Source organism: Neocloeon triangulifer, unplaced genomic scaffold, assembly GCF_031216515.1.
Source record: "Neocloeon triangulifer isolate White Clay Creek 2 clone unplaced genomic scaffold, ASM3121651v1 ptg000014l, whole genome shotgun sequence".
In the NCBI taxonomy this organism is placed as follows: Eukaryota; Metazoa; Arthropoda; class Insecta; order Ephemeroptera; family Baetidae; genus Neocloeon; species Neocloeon triangulifer.
In genome coordinates, this window is record NW_026775556.1 from 29452761 (window position 1) to 29472392 (window position 19632).

The 19632-nt window shown below is 39.9% G+C and overlaps 2 protein-coding genes across 3 annotated transcripts in view; one reads left to right on the plus strand and one right to left on the minus strand.

Annotated features, from left to right (window-relative positions):
* The first annotated feature begins 4 nt into the window (after window positions 1-4).
* LOC132201273 (general transcription factor 3C polypeptide 1) lies at window positions 5-7142 on the plus strand. Its single transcript, XM_059627301.1, has 23 exons — window positions 5-233; window positions 342-565; window positions 639-766; window positions 936-1104; window positions 1170-1490; window positions 1546-1711; window positions 1768-1958; window positions 2008-2258; window positions 2318-2441; window positions 2489-2666; window positions 2722-2987; window positions 3051-3530; window positions 3635-3802; window positions 3858-4204; window positions 4259-4538; window positions 4595-4879; window positions 4934-5188; window positions 5262-5514; window positions 5614-5962; window positions 6027-6183; window positions 6351-6713; window positions 6781-6871; window positions 6932-7142. Exons 1-23 carry the CDS (start codon window positions 161-163, stop codon window positions 7078-7080), a joined length of 5268 nt encoding a protein of 1755 aa, XP_059483284.1. The 5' UTR covers window positions 5-160; the 3' UTR covers window positions 7081-7142.
* A 284-nt stretch (window positions 7143-7426) lies between these two features.
* Window positions 7427-19632, minus strand: part of LOC132201274 (protein bunched, class 2/F/G isoform-like) — a 52583-nt gene continuing 40377 nt past the window's right edge. For both annotated transcript variants that reach the window (XM_059627302.1, XM_059627303.1), the window contains 2 exons: window positions 10304-10355; window positions 7427-8241 (listed from right to left, as the gene is read on the minus strand). In XM_059627302.1, the coding sequence (XP_059483285.1) occupies window positions 8065-8241; window positions 10304-10355 (229 nt within the window). In that variant the 3' untranslated portion in view covers window positions 7427-8064. The remainder of the gene's footprint in view (window positions 8242-10303; window positions 10356-19632) is intronic.

A 19632-nucleotide genomic window follows, 5' to 3' on the forward strand; every position in this document is an offset into this window, starting at 1 on the left:
AAGGTGGGCGTTTCCAGTAAACAAGAATGCAAATTTGCAAAACTATGCAAAAATGCCGGGCATGTTTTTGGGGTCGCAATAACTTCTCAATTCTGGATTTGACCAAGATTAATTAGACTTTCAAATTGCAATTATTGCAAGTAGTGCAAAACTTCCCGAAATGGCGTGTAATTACATGGCTACTTTGGTGGAGGAAATCGCCCTTGAAGGCCTCGATGGGATCACTCTGCAAAGTATGTAATTTTTTTTTAAAGTATCCCTAATTCCTAAAAATATATCTTGAATCTTGTGTTGCGTGTTTTTTCAATGACTTTTGTTTCACGATTCATTTGCAATTTCAGGTTTATGGGTTCGGTTGGAGAGTCGCAAGGACAAACCGATGCTCGTAGACGATCCAATGAAAGAGTTCCTTTGGCGACAAATTCGACGTCTTTCGGTCGTCCAATTTTTCCTACTGCCCATACCTCGACCGAACATGCATCTCCCCAAACTAGATCAAGGTCTATGTCAAGATCAAGATGGCAAGGAGGCTGAGGAGATTCTGCAAGTCATCATGCAGCACATGGTTTGTTTAATTAAATTGGCTGTTGTATGTGTATTTGAAAAAAAAATACATATGATTATTTTAATTTTGGCAGAGTGTTCTGTATCCCTTTGCGATGGTGGAGCAGGACGGCGTCAAGGGCTCTTGCAGCACCTTCCACACCAGGGGTGAGCTGGACAGCTTGGAATTGATCAATTTAAGTTTAGAAGAATGCAACGAAAGGTATAAGAATATTTTAATTACTAGAAATTTTTGTAATAAACTGGTAACTATTAATTTCAAAGATTACGAAGTTTGTAATTTGCTAAAAAAACGGATATAGAAGAGTTAAAATAATTATTAAGAGGTTAACTTTTTTGTGCTCTGAAGAATTTCCTTTTCTTCTTCTTAGATTTGGCAACACACTAGTGATTGTTGCAAATCAGAACTTGCGCAATTCGGCGCTGTTTGGCTCCAACCCTGTCTGGCTGGAAATCAGCACCCAGCAATACTGCGTTCTCGAGTGCATCGGTCGTGGTCGCCACTTTGGGATGTATTCATACGGACCTTCCAGTCTCCAGGTTTTAATATTTTTTTTCTATAAGAAAGCATTTTTACATTTTCAAATCGCGTGTTTTATTTTTAGGAGCTTCTCAAGGCGGACCCGCGAAGCATGTTTTACATTCGGAACAAACTGCTCCTCAAAGGGATCGTCACAAAGCAGATGCACATACTGCGCGCCACAAATACCATGTGCCGATCGTACCTGCTGATGCTCTCACGCTTTCACACAATCTACAAGTCCAACATGACGGTTCGACAGGAGAAAATTCTACACACACTTCTGCTGGCACCGAACAGTCAGATGGCCTACACTGACCTCAGGGAGGTTGTTGGCATGGACCCTCTGCCCTTCAAGAAGATGACGCATGTCATGCAGACAAATGGAGTCATTGAATTTAAACCGGTTTGAAATATGTTTATTCCTATAACTCTTGTAATTTAATTTTCAATTTTTATAGAATGTGCCCTACCGTCAAGTTTATCCAAATGCACTGGAAAAGCATTGCGTGACCAAGGCTGGATCTGAAAAACTTTTGAGAATCATCATCCTGAAAAGAGACACCTTGGAAGAGGTAAAACCTGACGGTGAAGACGATTCTGATGACGAGGACAAAGAATTTCCTGGTATTTTCTGAATCAACACAAGATATTTTGACATAAATTCAAATTCAAAATTCCAGGCTTGTTAGATCAGACTAACCAGACTTTGGACCGTACCCTGTTGTACCAGGCCTATCAGGCAACGGAAATTGCAGGCGAAGAGGGCTTGACCCAAAGGCAACTCGGTTTAATGCTTGGCCTGAGCAAGTTGGACAGCCGAGCCGTTTGCAAGCAGCTCACCAAAGAGGGTTTCGTCTCCCTTCAAATGATTGTAAGATTTGATAGGGTATTATTAAAACATATTGACTGGTTATTTACAGGACCAAGGAAAGCAAAGAATCACCAAATACACTGCCATTCGACTGCAACGCAAGGACTACAAACTAGCTCTCGAAAAGGAGAAGTTCATTGCTCTGACGGGCAGTGCGTTGCTTTTAGATAACTTGATGTACAGTGGAAACAGGGCACCACAAAATTTCGTCCTCAAAGATCTAACTGATTCCGCTTTGGACATCAGTGTTGGTGACGACGTCCAGGTTTCAGAGATGGAAATTGATGTCAGAAATCCACTGTAAGCTAATTTATTGAAGATTTAAAAATTATCAATTTTTGTTATTATTATTAATTAAGAGACTTGATTGATACACCTGAAGATGAAAATGCCATCACATACCGAACCCTGAAAAGAGTCAACCTCGTCCTTAGCCTTCTGTTTAAACACAAGGTCATTTCCGACTTTGTCATGCTCCAAAAGGTTTGCTGTATTTAAATTAGAAATATTAAATTAAAAATTATTTGCAGTTGATTTGTGAAGAGGAGACTAGGGAAGGCTATCAGTACAAAATTGACCGCAAGAGTCTTTTTCGTCTCATCGCCAAAATGCGCAAGGCAAAGTGCATTAACTTGTACAAAGCTGTCATCAATTCAGACTCTGCACCAAAATCCCTTACTTTTGTCTGCCATATGGACGTTGACAGCAGTAAATGATTTTAAAAATTTCCTGCTGATTGCCATTGTGATAAATTTCTTTCTAGACAACTCTCTGATCCAAAGCGAGATTGAGCAAGCAAAGTTGCGTTTCAGCGTGAAGGAAAAAGAAAAGGAGTCAAATGAACCAGTGGACAACATGTCCTTCAGCGTTTCACAGCTGCATCAACTTGCAAGGCCTGATGCATTGTCGGAGAATTTGGAGGTTGACACAAATAATACATATGGTCACTGTTCTCGATTTGTGCGGATTCGACTGATGCACCAGTTCATCTTCTACCTTGTCTGGGACTACAGTGGAAGTGTTAATCTTGTAAGAATGATTTGATTGAATTATTTATTACCAGCTAAAACTTTTACAAAACTTAACTTGCAGGATCAAAGCATTGCCAGAACGCAACTTCTCAGGCAAAGAGTTTCCGTTCCTGACGACTGCCCACAGATTTTCCGTTCTTCAAAACTGGACTATCGAACCTTTGTCCCACCACTACCAGTGCATGAAGATTGGTCAAAGGGCTGGGCCTTGCTGGCCGATATTGTCCGCAGAGTGCCACTGGTGTTGTTCACACGATTAGTGCGTCTGCGGTACATTGTTCCTGGTCTCTCGGAATACCTGTCCGACCCGGTGCGACGGAATTACATGCTGGGACAGCTCCCTGGGCAAATGCGAGCCAACATCCTCGGCAACAGCCGAAAGTATGTTTTCTCCATCTTTGAGGCTGTGCAGAAGCTGTGCTATGTTGGCTTGGTTCAGTTTGGACCTCAAAGGCTTAAGGAAAAGGATCAGCTGTTTGTCTATGTCAATCGGAAAGGTGTGATACTCGACACAACTGCAACTCCTCCAAGATATTTCCAGGTTAAAGAAATTTAAACACTTTTGACTGACATTAATTCCAAACTATGTAATAATTAAATACTCGGAAATTAATAACATAATTATTCAATTTTCATTATCTACAGATTGATTCTAACTTGTCATACCCTCGACATTTGCACATCTTAAACTCTTTGGCAGACGTCGAGGCCTACTGGGCTGATCTGCACACTATTTGCATGTCGACCAAACTGGGACAGAAAGCAGATGATGTTGGCCAAGAGATAACTTTAGAAAGCATTGACACAAAACATGTTAATCTGAATATTAAATAATAAATAAATAATAATAAATTGTGTTACTTTGAAGGTTTTGGTTGAGGCTTGTTCGGTTCGACAGGCTAATGAGGCTGAAAAACTTGATGTTGGTTACTTGCCTGGAGACCAGTTGGGTGCTGGAGGGTTGGACTCGGCGCTGTTCAGCCACTTAAGGCGGAATTGGAATGGTAAAAACATTCCGAGGGATCTCCGTCTGATCGTCATGAACCAGCCAAAGCCCAAGCGACTTCCACCCAGACCTAAAAAGGCCGTGCAAAGGGTGGAAGTCCGGCCTAGCACCAGCACAAGGAGGGCAAAGGCGCGCATTACAAAGAGAGTTCTCAAAAAGCGCATCCAGAAGAAGAAGGTTCAGGTCGAAGAGCAAATCAAATTCAGATTGTAATATTTTGTAGTTGAAAAATTTCTTGATTTAACAAATCTCAATTAATTTAGCCGAGTTTCCTGGGGAAGAGACGAAGACCGTCTGCTCTGTCTGTGCAAAGCAGCCAGTATATTTTTGACTATTGAAGATGCCAATAACAAACTGCCTGTCCAGCCAGCCGTGATTGTTAACATTCTGAAAAGACATGCTCATCGAGCGACCTTGAAGAATGGTGCTCAGTGCTTGAGACGGATGAAAAGTTTGTACACTAAAAATGAGTCTTTCCGAGCACGTGTTGCTTTGTACTTAGAAGCAGCACATCAGTGTCCCAACATCAACGCAATTTTCTCAGTAATTGACTTGTCATTTCAAATTTTAAATAATTAATTTTCTGTTCTACCAAATAGAAACTGTTGAAGAGGTTGCGAGCTTTAAAACTACCGGCAGAACAATATGACAAAATGTTGGAGAGCAAATTTGAAGCGTTGGTTCTGATGCTGCAGGAAAAGCAGGAACAACTGGCGATTGTCGACCGCACCTTTGACACTCTTTTGCTGCCAGATTCGCTTGACGAGTTCCATTACCATTACCATGTTATGTCTATCCTTGATCCTGTCGAGGACAGGAAAAAGTACCCCCAACCCTCATATGATGATGACATCAGACACTGCACTCTTCTCTCTCTACTATTTGCAAGTTTCAAAATTTGCAAAAATCAGAGTTTAAAATTAACACTTAACTTTCAGAGTTCAATAGGCTTGTATTTGGAGAGAGAAAAATACTCATCGCAGTTGCTGCACGTCTTCCAGCAGTACACAGACCAGTGTTTGCACAGGGCTGTTGATTGGGCTAGAAAAGTAGGAGTTGTCGTCATCAAGAACAGAAAGGACAAGTCCGCGGCACAGAGGTCGTTGCTCATCCCTCTTGTTGCATCACCCTATCATTTCTCCGTTAGCTTCTATTACTTGTTGCAAAGCAAAGTGCCTTTCGAAGTCTTCCAGGTAGAGTTTAAAAAATTCGTCTACAATATAGAGTAATTTTTAAATCTGAAAATAAATTAATAAAAATCAATAGGAGGCACAATCTCTGCTGAAGCCATTTCAAACTGATCCTACAGTGACCATCAAAATGCCGAAAGTGTCAGGCGGATCTGTCGCTGTACTTATGGAAGGTCTTGCAACAGGGATTTTGTCTGCTGGTGTGGACATTTCCAGTCAAAACCTTCGGGTCGAGTTTGAGCCTGACATTAATCCATCTGAGAGACAGTTGTTGTCAAAAGCATTCAAAGTTATAGCCGAGTGCCAGAAAAAGCTCGACAGCTACCAAGGTGAGATTGGATAAATTAAATATACTAAAATTATTTTTAAATTTACATTTTGCTTCCCAAATTATGCATTGATTTCTAAATGAAAAATTATATTCCTAGAATCAGAGGCTGATGTAGTGATTCCTTCCAAGAGGATGAAAGTGCCCTGCACAGTAATCACTCGGGCCGATTTCTCTGACGAGGAGGACGAAGATGCAGACGAGGCTCTGCAGATACAGGTGGACGAGCGCAACCTGAGCAACAAGGAAAGGGTAGTCAAGGAGAATGTTGAGGCACGACTTGCTTTTTACTCCAAACGGGAGGAGCTTCAAGAAGCACGCAGCGTCAACGAGAAACGCGACAGACGCGCTCGACTGACCATCGAACCTGCGGCCATCGTCTGCACCAAGGTGTGCGAATTGCCCCTCAGGGAGGAGGACAAGCGGCAACTGATTGAGGAACTCACAAAGTTGGATTCCAGATATTTATTATACAAAATAAGATAGATTGATATATTGATTTTTTTTTTGCAGTGGAGCTGTAATTCCTAAACACTGTCCAAGCTTGATGGAAGTTTTGCAATCATACAATGAGTTGCACGCAGCTGAGCCAGACATTTTGAATGCCACCAAAATTATCCAGCTGATCTCCAATGCAAAGGAACTTGGGCTCAGCATCCACCAACTTAAAGTATGCTTATTTTTTTGGTCTTCAATCGATTGCTCATAAAATTTCTTCTGACTGTAAAATTTCAAAATTTCCTTAATTTTTATGATTTTAAAATTATGACTTAATCAAATTTCAAATTAAATCTTATTTTCTTAAAATCCAAAACTTTTATAATTATTGAATTTTAGGAGCAGTTTGACACAGGATCTGGTGTGATTACACTGAGAAATCACCTTACCCTGCTCTCGTCAATCGGAGTAATTCTGCGCACAGGCGTCAACGCTGCCACCTATGTCCACTCGTCATTCTCTTCTCCCTGGTTGCTTGACTCTGAGAAGTTTCCTGGAGGAAAATCCAAGGAGGCTGTTCCTGTCGTTGTTTCTGTGCGTCCGTGGATCCGTGTTGACGGCAGTTTGAACCGCAGGGCCCTCGACAGGTACCTGGGCGCTGTGCTGAACTTCCTTCTCTGCACTCCTGGATGCACACTTGTCGCCATTCAGAACCGATTCCTGCCTGCGATGCAACCCTTCCACGTTCAGGAACTTGTTGAGGTAATTTATTTTCCTCAAAACTTTACCCCGCCAAAAATTAATATTATATTTTGTTGCATTTTCACAGATGTTGTGCACTCTAGGCTGTTTGTCAAGCACAGTAGTCAGGGAAATAGGAACTAATGATATTTTTGCTGATCCTCCTTTAATTGAATTTGGTTTGTGGACTTACTTTGAGATTTTTGAGAAGAATTAAAAATATTTTCAAATTTCTTTAGGTCTTGCAGATTTCACAGAGTTAGAGGATTCAATTGTTTTGGAACCAACTGTTGATGCAATTATCAGACTGTCTCAATTCATTGGAAAGAAAGAGTACGGAAGCAACTTCTTGGAAGAGCTCAAGACTGCCTGGAATCTTGACACCTAAGTGTCTTGTTTCAACTTTTTGTAACACGAATGAGTAATAAAAACCAACGAAAATAAAACAAACTAGCCTTAAAATTAACTTTTATTGATTGTTCTTATGAAGTATGAAATGTTTGACTGTTTTATCCAACTTCAATGGATATTTTCATCATTTTAAAAGGTCTATCTTTTTGCTTCATTCTTCAACTAGTAAAGTAGGTTGGATGTACTGAAGAAATGTCATTTTTATTGAATTATCTATCTCTCTTGACCCATTCTTATCTCCTGCAGTATAAATAAATTTTCTTGCTGCTAGTTATTTCACCTGCAATAAGGGTTCTATCTGAGGAAAAACAATTTGTTTACAATTTAAATTTGATGAGCATCTTTATTGGATTTCGCTTAAACCGTAATCTGCACATAGTGAAAAGGTTTTGAGTCGCAAATCAAAGGACAGCGTGATTTTTAAGTTTAATTACGTAAGCAAAAAATATTTTACTCAAGTATACTCCAGACATTTGGAAGGGTCTGCTTCAATCATCCCAACTCTCGCATCATCAATCGCAGAGGACAATGGCACAACGAACGACGCACTCGTACAACAAACGCGACACTTACAAACAAATGTGGATATTTTAATAATTAAACTGATCATCAATTACATAATTATGTTACTCTCAACTAATTTACTGCTTCGTCTCGTCCAGTATACAGCGAGTGTTTCTTTTCTCTCTCAAATTTTATTCTCGTATCTCGCAAATGTAATTTCCTACGTAATCACAGATTCATATTCTTCGATCAGACGGGCGGTTCGCGCGGCGGCCTGTCCGGCGCCGTCCGGGAGGCAGCCGGCGTCTCCCGAGGCCATCGGTCGGACGGGGCGCGCGCGTGGTCATCGTAGAACTAAAACTCGTCCGGCGCACAGTCGCTAAATAGTGTCATTTTATCACTGGAAAAATGCATCAAGTCCGGGCCGCGCCGAATCTTGACGGACGGGCCGGCCGCTTCACGTGGCCTGCTGCGCCTTGCTCAGCTGCTGCAGCGTCTCCGGAGAGGCGCTCGCCTTGAGCACCGTGTTCTCGTACTCGAGCTGGTTGATTCGGCCAGTCAGTTCGACGATTTTCTCTTTCAGCACCTCCACCTCCTCGCGCACCGCGAACATCAGGTGGCTCTTCACCAGATCCTGCGAAAAAAACACAATAAAAATGGAATTAGAATCTTCTCAATTTTTAGCCAAATCACGAATTAAGGAGGCAATTAAACAGGGATTTGAATCGAATCAAATAGAAATTTTGATCTCTAATTTTTTTTCGCTGCCCGTAAGGTGGAAAAAAAAGCGATATTATTTGTATTTATTTTTCCCATTCTTTCAAATTTTTTATTAATGTTACAGAAAACAACAGTGAAGAAAAAACAATTTACAGCAGTGAGCCTTCAAAAGCAGTTATTTTATTCATTTATTTATATCTTTGTTTTTGCTACATTTCTCATGAAAGAGATGGTTTTTCGTTCAAAAATTTTAATTAGTATCTTTTTAAATTTCATTGAAATATTTCGCAAAAAAGAGCATCCCGAATTATATTTTAAATTATAACTTAATTAATATTTATAAAATCTCTTGAATTACTAATGTTCAATATTCGGGCAAATATATTTAACCCTTTTTTTGAACAAGATTTCAAGCGTTGGAAACGCACTTTTCCTTTTAGCATTATCAACATTTCGCACTTTGCTCGAGCGCTTGGTCGTTTAGCGCGTTCTCCAAGATGGCGCCGGCGAATTCGCATTGTCTGCGCGGCGTGCTCGTCTCTCTGGGCCGGTCGGATCGATGAATCGCGTCTGCCTCAACAAGAACTGCATCGCGCGCCGAGGGCAGACAAATAATGCGGAAGCGGCGACGCAGCGAGAGCGAACCAGGCCAAAAAGGCCGCACGCCACCAATTCCGCGCTTTCGCGAAAACTGGCCCTCGCGCGAGACCAACGCGTAATGGCGACGACCGAATGTTTTTTGATAAAAGGGAAGAAATTTAATTTCAATCAAAATTGAAAAATGCAAAAACTTAAGTTAAATTCTCACGAGCCAACTATTTATTTCATTTTGAAATTTAATTTAACAGATTAATTTATTTGATATAAATTAAAAAAGAAATCATTACAAGAAATAAAAGTCTAGATTTTATACAAGATTTTTGTATCTGTTTTTTTTTCCGCTTATGAGAAATCTTCTCACGTAGAAAGTTACCTGATACGAAATTGCCCCAATCGCCTCAAGATTCGAGCGGTCATTGGCGATCCAAAAATAACTCGATCGGGCCGGTTACCTTTGCTGGACGGGCAGATCCAAGGACAAAACCGAGGAGACCATATTTATTATGTACTGCGCTCCCTTTCTGTCTCTTTTCAGCTCTTTTTGCTCGAAAAAGGGGCACCTTGAACTTTACTCACTCTCCGATTAAGGCGAACAACCGCGGCGCAAATCACGTGTTTGCTTTCTGATTATTCGCGGCAGCCACTTCCGCACACACGAAAGTGCGTCTCCAAGTGACTCATTTTGAATTCGAGAGTTTTTGGTAATTTAAAAAAAGAATATTAAAACAATCATTGAGCGGCAGAAAACGGGCGGACGGGTGTGGAGAACAAGCTGCAGAGATCGATTTTTGGGGCGCCTCCCCTTGGAAGCCTCCAAAGTGGGTCACACACGCGGCCGCCGCACCACCAACATCCACGGAAGTAAAAAAACAAAACAACTTAATGATAAAGATAAGATTTAATAAAAAACCAACTGGAAAATCATTTTTAAAATTCCCTCTTAAATGGATTTTCATTCACAGCAGTTAATTAATTTACGAAATTAAAATTTAATTGAACGACGGTTGGGGTAAAAAAAATCAATTAAGATGTTAATTACACTATTTTTGAAATGTCCCGTTTCAAATTTTCAACCACAATGATCAATGTTTGCGACGATTTTGAATAATGTGGCAGCCGCATTGCAGCGGAAGAATTCGTTCACCCCGGCCGGTGGCGTGTGCGAGCGTTTTAATTCGCTCGGCATGTCGAGTGACCGCAAGTCCGAGACCCTGAGCCACGGTTTCGATTTCGACGATCAAAATCCGACCCACTTTGCCAACGACCTCTCTCACGTTTTTGAAACCGGACACCGTTTGAAAAGGACAGCGTTTTAATCAAACATGATGGGGAGGATTGTTTGAACAATAAAAACAAGGCAAATGCAAAAATCTCACCATGGCCTGCTCGATTTTGTTGTCGATGGCGACTGCACTGGTCCCAGAGGCACTGAAACAACAAGAATGGCACGATTAGACAGTTGATACGCCAACGGGGGTCAATTAGGGGTGCGGCGGATCTGTTTACTCGCAAGTTATGCAACCGCAGCCGTAATATATTACGAACGGGCACAAACACTTCTTCACGGCCTGCCGCGCTTCAATTCGCGACAAAAGACGGGAAAATAATAACAATAAAAAAAAATAAGGGAGTTCTAATTCTGAAACTTGAAAGTCACCGAGGCAAGGAAAGGTCACAAAATTATTACGATTTATTTATGAACAAAACATGATATTCATGAATATTCAAAAACATTGTAATTTTACATGACAAATTATTAGATTTGTTTGTGGTAAAATATTGTTTGAAAATAAATACAAAACTTCATAACTAAAGAGAATTCACAAATTGGGTTTTTTGCAAGGTTGAGGCCATGAAATTAAATGGAAATGAATAAGTATTGAAGATCTAATTTTCATTTGAAATTCAAATTATCATTTTATTACTTAAATAATTAAAAAATTTCAATTTCTTTTTTAATAAGATTTCCTGAAGAATAAAAGAAGCATCATTTAATTATTTTAAATTCAAACAGCAAGGAAAACAAACATTAATTCCTTAATTGTATTCGGTAATAAGAAAAATTTAGCCCTGCCTGATATTATTTATAATTTTGTACAGCCACGAATAAATTACTTCAAGATTTATACGTCAATTCACACGCAAATTTCATCGCCGAGACAGCATAATTGCAATAACCCGAATTGGGCTGTCAAAATTTTTGACACGCGAAATTCTTGCTTGTCTCGTTCGCAGACTCGCCTTGAAATAAAAAATGTAATCCTGTAAAAAAAAACCGAGCCGATTTCTCTGTTCCGAAGTGAAAATTGGCGTGGCCGCGTGGCAGGCCTTCGAGTCCGCGTTCAAGATCGCCCTCGGAAATCGGCTCGTCTGCCTGTTGTTGTTTTTTTTTCGCAAACTCACGGTGTGTTGGGGAAGAAGTGGTCGATGTACTTGACGACGGCCTCCCTGAGGAGGTCCTGCTGCTTGAGGGCCGAGCTCCACTGCATTTTCAGGCTGACCGTCTTCATCGTGCCAAGGCGGGCGAGCGACTGCCGATGTCGAGCGAAACCAACCAACGACTCGCTGCCGCTTTCTCGCAGCGCCAGACCACGTGACCGCCGTTCGACCAATCACGACGCCACGCCCTCGAGTCTGGCCGAAAAATCCAGAGGGGGATTCGATAAGAGCCTTTTACGGAGTTGCGCGACTTTTCCGCTTTTCACCGATTTCAAGGACAGGAAAGTTGCAGTGACTCATTTTGGTTTTGGAGACAATTCGTAAATTGCATCATCTTTTCATTGCTGCGGTCTCTAGACGCGGCGGCGGGCGTCAATTGCATGTACATGGAGGATGACGTGGAGTTCGTTCGCAATAAAACACACGGCCGGTATTTTTGCGTTATCTCACGCGGAGGAAATTTCCGTTTGGGACGAACAAGTGGCAGTGTAAAACTTTCCATCTCATTTAGTTGTAAACTTCACTTAAAAGTTATTGCATAAATTTAATTTTTATAATTGAAAAAAATTTAAAAAATTTTTATAAAGTTTTTAAATTTTAGTGAGAGTTTAGGTAATTTTGATTATTGCATTAAATTTGCGTTGTTTAGTGAATTTCATTTTAAGTTTGAATATTTAATAATTAGTTAAGATTGAATTTTGAGATAAGTAAATAATTAAGAAAAATACATTTTTTTCAGATTAAATTAAAATAAAGATCGAAATTTCATTAGAATCTATGACCCAGAATTTAATCTCTGTCCATTTTATAAGTTCCCTTTGTAAATTTTCTTGTTTTTCTACCAGTGACATTGAAAAGTAATTTCTTTTCACATGTTAAACAATAATCAAAAGAATACTGTTTGTTTATACCAATTTAATTAACCCAGTTAACCGCTTTTAATTAATTTGAAAAGCAGCTGCTTTTGTTTGGTTTAATTATTATAATTAACATTTTACTAAATGCAAACAAGAGAGAAATTTCTCGTGGTTTGAATTAAATCCGAAAACCGGTCTGAACCGTTTGTTTTTCGATGCCGACGCATCTCGGTTCTTCTGAGTCTCGACCCACCCACGAGACTTTGACCGACGACTCGATATGTAGCAAGTGAAATACATAATGATAATTTCTCCGGCAGGGAAACTGCGCGCCGCCGGTAATTAGCGGCGCGACCCAGATCTTTAGACTGTTTCTCCGGCGATTAGCGGCAGCGGACGTGACTGGATTCGTCTGGAGATTTTCGGATTTTGGCGCGACACGCAGATTAGATAAGCCTATTTGTCGACTGATTGATTATTGTTTTGCATGCCATCAATCTTTTAATGCGATTCGCAGTTATGGAGCCGATCATTACGCAAGGCGCACCAAATTGCCGTATGTAATGAGTTGCTCAATAAAAGACATGACAGAACCAGAATTTGCATGGCTTTCGACGCAACGCGACCTTACAATCACACATAAAAAAATCCTTATAACCTATAATGACGTAACGCATTCAATGAACACTTAACTCGATTCAATATTCTTTAATTATTTTTAGCAAATTTTTCTTAAATGCAGATCATCAAGTTAAATGAAATGAAAAAACGTGACAAAGTAATTTCCAACAATTTAATCTCATTAGCGGGTAATTCCATAACATATCAGACTGTTAATGGCACTAGAGGCGGAACATGTAAAATCAATCAAGGAATGAAGCAATACAAATTATTATCATTTTTAATTATCACTTTCTTTTCCATTATGATAATCCTGATCGTCCCTTCATACTATAATAATCGATTTCACGAACAAACAAATTAATTCCCGCCTGGCAACACTTATCAGTTTTTTTTAATGCACATGCAAAAAGGAAGAAAACAACAGGCGTCGAGGAATTTTATTTTTAAGCGGTTTGTAACACTTATAAATAATCATATCGCAACTTAATGCCGCCTATGACAGCTTCGACGAAAAAAAGTGTGTTTGCGAAGTACTCTTGAGATAATGGCAAAACGATCATTAGCCTTTGGACTTTTGTGCAATTAGAAATGGATAACCGGAAAAATATTGTTGAGATTCCCTCGAATATCATGACGCCCTGTCTAAAAATAAAACGCTTATCATTTTAATGACAAAAAACGATTTAATTAAAAATTGCAGAAATTTTTGCTAATATTTTGTTAATTTTTGTAAGCACAAATTTAATGTACCGCATTTTTTTGTTGTTGTTTTTATTGAACATAATTTAAGTTATATTGTGATCATTGGAATAAGTAATTTAGGAATATAAACCTTCAGGCCTAATTATGTATTCGTCCACATTTGCATTATGACTTTTGTTTGATTGAACGCGTCCTCGCAGCTGTTGATTCGCATCTTCCTTAAGCCTTACGCGCGGCCCCCGACCGTCCAATTGACCTTAATTGAGGCCACTTGTGCCCAATCACGCTGCTGCCGACGCAATCTCGTGGCAAAATGCAAAGCAAAGTTTTATCGGAAGATCTGAAATTTGCCTACGATAAGTTTTGGTTTGATGAGGGAAACGCACAGGACGGCCTCGATGGCGTTTGTTTTCAAATATGGAAGCGCGCAGAACAGGCGTGTTTGTTTTGCGCAGCACTGCGTCTTGATTGAGCATTAGAATTTAATTGAGTCAAGAAAGAGCTACAGAGAAAGTGGAAATTGGAAACTTTGATCGAAAAATTAATTCATGTCAAATGTGAATTCCTATTTCCCAGCAATTTTTAAGTCAATGGAAAAGTGGTGGATGCATTTAAAAAAAAATTTATTTGAATTGACTGAAACCAACCCTAATTAAAAACCACCCCTCCCTTACCAAATATGAAAACCAAAAAACTTTCAATCCCTCAGTTTCGCCGCCAAAATTTAAATTCAGGTTGAATTTCGAGCCACTCCCGACTTTTTAAGTCTTTAGGTCTTCCATGGAGGGGCTCCCGGGGGACAACTTACGTCCAGGGGACCCTTTTGAAGGCGCCGAACGATTGGCCGCGGCGCTGAAGCAGGTAGTTTGGCGGCGCCGGTTGCGTCGGCGAGCTGGGGTGCGACTGGGTGGCGCTGCTGTGCTGGTGGTGCAACGACAAGGGGGGCAGGTGGGGCCTGGGGGCGGCCACCAGGGGGCGGCCGACGGGGGTCGAGGGCCGGCCGATGGGGCTGCTGGCGCCGTTGGGAAACATCTCTTGGTTGGTCGGGCTCGGCGCACGCACTGCCGCCGCCGAGTGCAGCCGTGCGCGCGGCCACCGCCGCCAGAGGCGCTGACGTCACCGCCCGACGGCCCTCCAGAGGTCGGGCCCAGGCCAGGTGACATTGGCTCTCGAGGTCGCCCCTCGGTGCAGCACCTTTTCCACTCGGGCGTTGCATCACCAACTCATTGTTTGCAGTCGAGAGAACCGGTTTATCTCTATTTACCGATCGTTCGATTTGCATCTAAAGAAAACCAACCGCATTATACGCAGAATGCTAATTTCACAATTTCAAGATTTGATTTCGATTTCTCGTTGTGCTTCCGCTTTAGATTGATTGGTGATTGTCAAAGATGGAGGTATCGAGGTTTACATTAAGTATTCAAGAACTTTTAATATCTGGAAAAAACTAAAGAAATTTAAATTTTGCGCCAAATTCTGGTAGAATATTTTGTATCTACAAATTACATATTATTATTAAAAAAAAAACAAGTATTATATCTCTATGATTGACGCTAAAAATAATTTATTCTCTTATTGTTAAAGGTAGATAAAAATTGGCGCTGAATTTTAAAAATGAGAAACAAATTATTTTCTTTAGAAATATAAACTAATAGTTTATGCATGATTTCCCAATTTGGTCTTTTGACTTTTGCCATCCGTCAGAAAATAATGTTGATGGTCACGTGCATGTTTAGAATCCATTGCACCATTCGGGGCCAGTGACCGGCCACTTAGATAATATTATAATATTGCTGCATCGGCTAGTATGTAAAAATCGGCAGCCTTTGAGCAAGCTTCAAAAGCTTAGTTAGTTTGTTGTTGATGCGGCGATCGGGCCGCGGGCGAATTGCTCGCGAGTTGCATCACCGTCCTTTCTTTCTTCCTTTCATTTTGCAAGCGGCCCGACATCTGCTTCGCTCTAATCCTAAAAGAAAGACAAGGATTGATTTGCTCGCGTCCGGATTGATTCGTCCTCCCTCGCGTGATCGATCAGAGATGAAAAAGGTCAACCACTCGCGATTGCCGTCGGGTCGGTGACCTTTGCCTCTGTGCCATTTGTTGACCAAGAAAGAAATAGCGCGCCTCGGCGCTACCGCCCCTGCACGGCCAGTGGCGGAAGTTTGATCGGAATGACATGAGTAATTGATAAATTTTAATTTCGCAAAAAATCAAAATTTAAATTATTTGTAATGAAATAAATTTTTAAATAATTTTTTTACTAGAACAGAAAAGAAATAAATTGGAAATATTTTCAAGTTTCAATAATCCATCAAATTAAATATTTCTTATTCGATAAAAATAAATGTGAATTCAATTATTTATTAATAATTAAATTAATATTATACATTGAATGAATAAATTACATTATGTATGTCATTTTTACTGGTAAGTTTTTAATGAACTTGATTGGCAGTTAAGTAATAATCAACAATAAAACGTTGTTTTCCACACATGATTAATTTTACTGCAATCCTCACCGTTGAACACCATGTTCTGCATTTTTAAACGATCCTTCATAAATATTCCAGAGTGGCGCATAAATACACACGCGTTACGCGAGCCGCTAAAAATAGAATGGTGTTTGGAATGAGCGCCGATTTTATTGATCTGTTTTGCAGCCGCGCGATTCGCATATTAATTGCCGTTATGATTATTATTGTTACGCGATTGTTATTGCCGGTGACATTTGCTCGTTGCTAATCAACGGCCACAGAGTGAGGAGAGATATTTTCAACGATAGAGCTATTTTTAGACGCACCGATGCCGATGGTGCAGAGCAAGAAGAAGTCAAGTCCAAGAAATAAAATCAAATCAAATCCAAAACGGAAAAAAATAATGCCTGTTGTCATTATTGACGTTATAAATTATAATTTGATTGATAACATTAAACCAAAAACTGGTTAGGATAACTATTTTTTTATGATTTGAAAATCGGAACAAAACTTTGATTACAAAATTTTATTATTTGAATGATAATTTGAATTTCTTGATTTGATTTTGTATTTTTTTTCTCATTAAAAATCATTACATGAAATGTATTTAAAATAAATGAAAAAAATCTGTGAAATTTGAGAAAAATAATTATTGCATTGTTGTTGGGAAACAAAAGGAATTATGGATGATAATGATGAATTACTGTGAAGTTTGCGCAAAGAACATTATCTAAATTTTCCGTGTAAGTAATTTTCCAGCAGCTGGCTTAAGCAAGTTGAAAATTGCACCACGACAGGGGCTTCGTTGGTCTCTCTATCAACAGGAAAAGCACACCTGCGACCTGCCATTGCTGCCTTTGCTCGTCGTCTGGTGTAGTAATTGCAAAAAGTGGTTTTCCACGTCGCAGCCATACCAGTATTGTTTCGTCGAATCAATTTTCTTTTGCTTGGCTTCGCGTCGCCGCCGCTCTTTTATTATTTCGTATATATTTATTGCGACGCAGAAAAAGATGCGGCGACGCTCATGCTGGAGTAAGCAAATAAATTTTAAATCTCAAGTCGTGCCAAATGCGTGCGAGGCGCAAAATTTAAAAATATAAATTCGATGTCGGGCGTGTCGCCGCCTCGATAGCCTTGCCAGCCAAGAGGGACGTAATTGATGTGCCGGTCATTACGTTTCCTGGTCCACCGAGTGAGAAATATTTCCACTTTTTGCTGCTCCAACGCCAAGATGTGAAATCCGTTCCTTTGGAGACAAAGTTTCACTAGTAAATTTTTAAATAAATATTTTTTCCTTTGCGTTTAAAAAGGAATAAAAATATTCGCCTCTCCTGATAGGGTGATTTATAAATTTAAAATCGGAAAATTAAATTATATAAAAAGAGATAAAATTTTCGATAAAAGTTGATACTAATAAATAAACTATAAATTTATATATTTTATTTTCTTGAAAAATCAAACATTATAATTTTTAATCTTGAAATTTCCCCTCACCAATTGATAATTTTTGTCAGTCTTTGCAAATCATTTTCTTCGTTCTCTCATTTCTTTTTTTCTTATTTTACGAAAAAAAAAATGCTTCCGATCAGTAAGATTCGTCGTTATGCGGTTTGCAATTTGTCAAATTTGTGTTGTTTGCGAAAACGCCCATGTTAGAATCGCGAGTGGCGCGAATCACGAGGTGCTCGCGTGGTGCTCTTCGCCCTGGCAACAGCGTGCTGCATCTCGGCGGCCGAGAACCAATCGCAAGCCCCGCCCGTCCTTGACCCACTCGACTGCCACCACGTAAAGCAGCACCCCCGGTGCTTTCCAGCAGGGGTTAGATCAGTAGGGAGCAAACCGCGGTGCATCTCCGCGCGTGTATGCATTAATCAACGGAAGCGAAATCCTTTCACTCTCGGGGGCACTTTCACCCACCCTGCAACGATTGCAACGTCAGGCTCGCAATTTTTCAACATATTAATGTGGAAAAGTTACATGAAATCTGATGAAATGTAAATTTTTTTGCTGCAATTTATACAAAAACCTTGTATTTTTCGAAATTATTAATTTAAACAAATCTTTCACTATTGATAACAAAAAAATTAATTTATTTTATAGTTAATTTTTTTTCTTCATACAATATGCATGAAATATTAAAATTTAAAACCACCGATTTCAATGATCTGATAAAGTATTGCTTTTGATTTGAAATAATAATGCATCTAGGTTATTTTTATTTGATAAAATTTCCTATTTCATGATGAAGTAAGCCTGAATCAGAATTCCGGCGACTTTTCAAAGGCCTTCCTTCATTCAAAATCCAAAGTTTAAAGACCAAGAGGTGTCTTTCATTCTTTCTTCATTGTCATCCGCTTTTTCCCTCCCTCACATGACAAAAGTGCTCCTTTGTGCTCAGAGATAACGCTCGACGTGCATATTATATAAAAATATTTGCTGATCTCGCAAGTCTCCTCCGGAACTTTCCCACGCTTGCAGAAAAATCTGGAGAGCTCTGGAATTTTTCTGCGATTTCGCATTTTAAAATTGATCGAAAGCGAAAAAGAAAAGAGGACATTTGGCATTTAGGAGTATTTTGGCAGCGTCAAGGGAGAGCAACACACACCACGTCGTGGGGGAGCGAATTCAAATTTAAAGGTCCGCGGCTCTTGCTCTAAACAACATCGGTCTTAATTTAAATCACGCGTCCCTTCGAAAGAGAGGAAGAAATTAGCGGCTGCGTTGCATAACAAGAAGAACGTCGTGTTGAGAAGTTAATTTCAATTAATTAATAAAAAATAAATAGTTATAATTTTCAATGGTGTGATTGGGTGCGATTTTACACCAATTTTTTTTCTCATTAAATATAAATTCCAAACCTTTTTTAGTTTTCTATTTTATTACTATTGCTCTTTTAGTCTTTGGCAATCTGACTAGTCAGTGAAATTTTTTTACAACTTTGTAGGAAGCACCTTTCTGTTCCAGTTCTATTTCGAGTCTGGCAATAATTTGAGTGCGACAAATCGCAGCAACTTGTCCGTCTTCTCTAGCCTGTCGTGGATTTTTTTTTCGCCACATTTATTTCATGTGATGCGAACTGCTCGGTGCTTGTAAGCAGCGCGCGCGTCCATTTTTACACTGTTTGCGCGGCGTGCGTGGCCCAAAAATAGCCAGCCAGCTTGGCAACAGAGCCGCTCGATCCCTGCTTCTTGCGCCCGCCAACATGCGAATTATCAGCAACAGTGCAAAGACCTTCCTTCGCTGCACGAAAGAAAGAAAGAAAGGGAGCCTTGAGTCTTTCGCGAAAATTATCGGTTGCGCCAGCCAGCAGCACCTGCCCACTCTGTATTATTATTATTGTTGATGTTATTGTTGTCGGTTGCGATAAAAAGCGAGCGCACTTTCTAGAATCCAAACGGAGAGCGACACGTCAATCGGCGGGTGCTGCAGTCGACGATGAATGTCAATCAGTGTACGTGTTTCTTGATTCCTATTCGAGTTTCTATTACTACTTAATAGACACTTGGACGCAATTAGTGAAACGATGTCTCTATTAATTATTAAATTGGCTTCAACGATAATTATCAAAATAATGAGCTTCCATTTAATTTTTTATTGAAATTTCCAATC

Excerpts from the sequence above, each read along its gene's own strand:
- LOC132201273 (XM_059627301.1), top strand. The coding sequence starts at position 161 with ATGGCGTGTAATTACATGGCTACTTTGGTGGAGGAAATCGCCCTTGAA. Across the intron at positions 2,259-2,317 it reads ATTGATGTCAGAAATCCACT|AGACTTGATTGATACACCTG; the intron begins GTAAGCTAATTT and ends TTATTAATTAAG. Across the intron at positions 3,531-3,634 it reads CTCCTCCAAGATATTTCCAG|ATTGATTCTAACTTGTCATA; the intron begins GTTAAAGAAATT and ends CATTATCTACAG.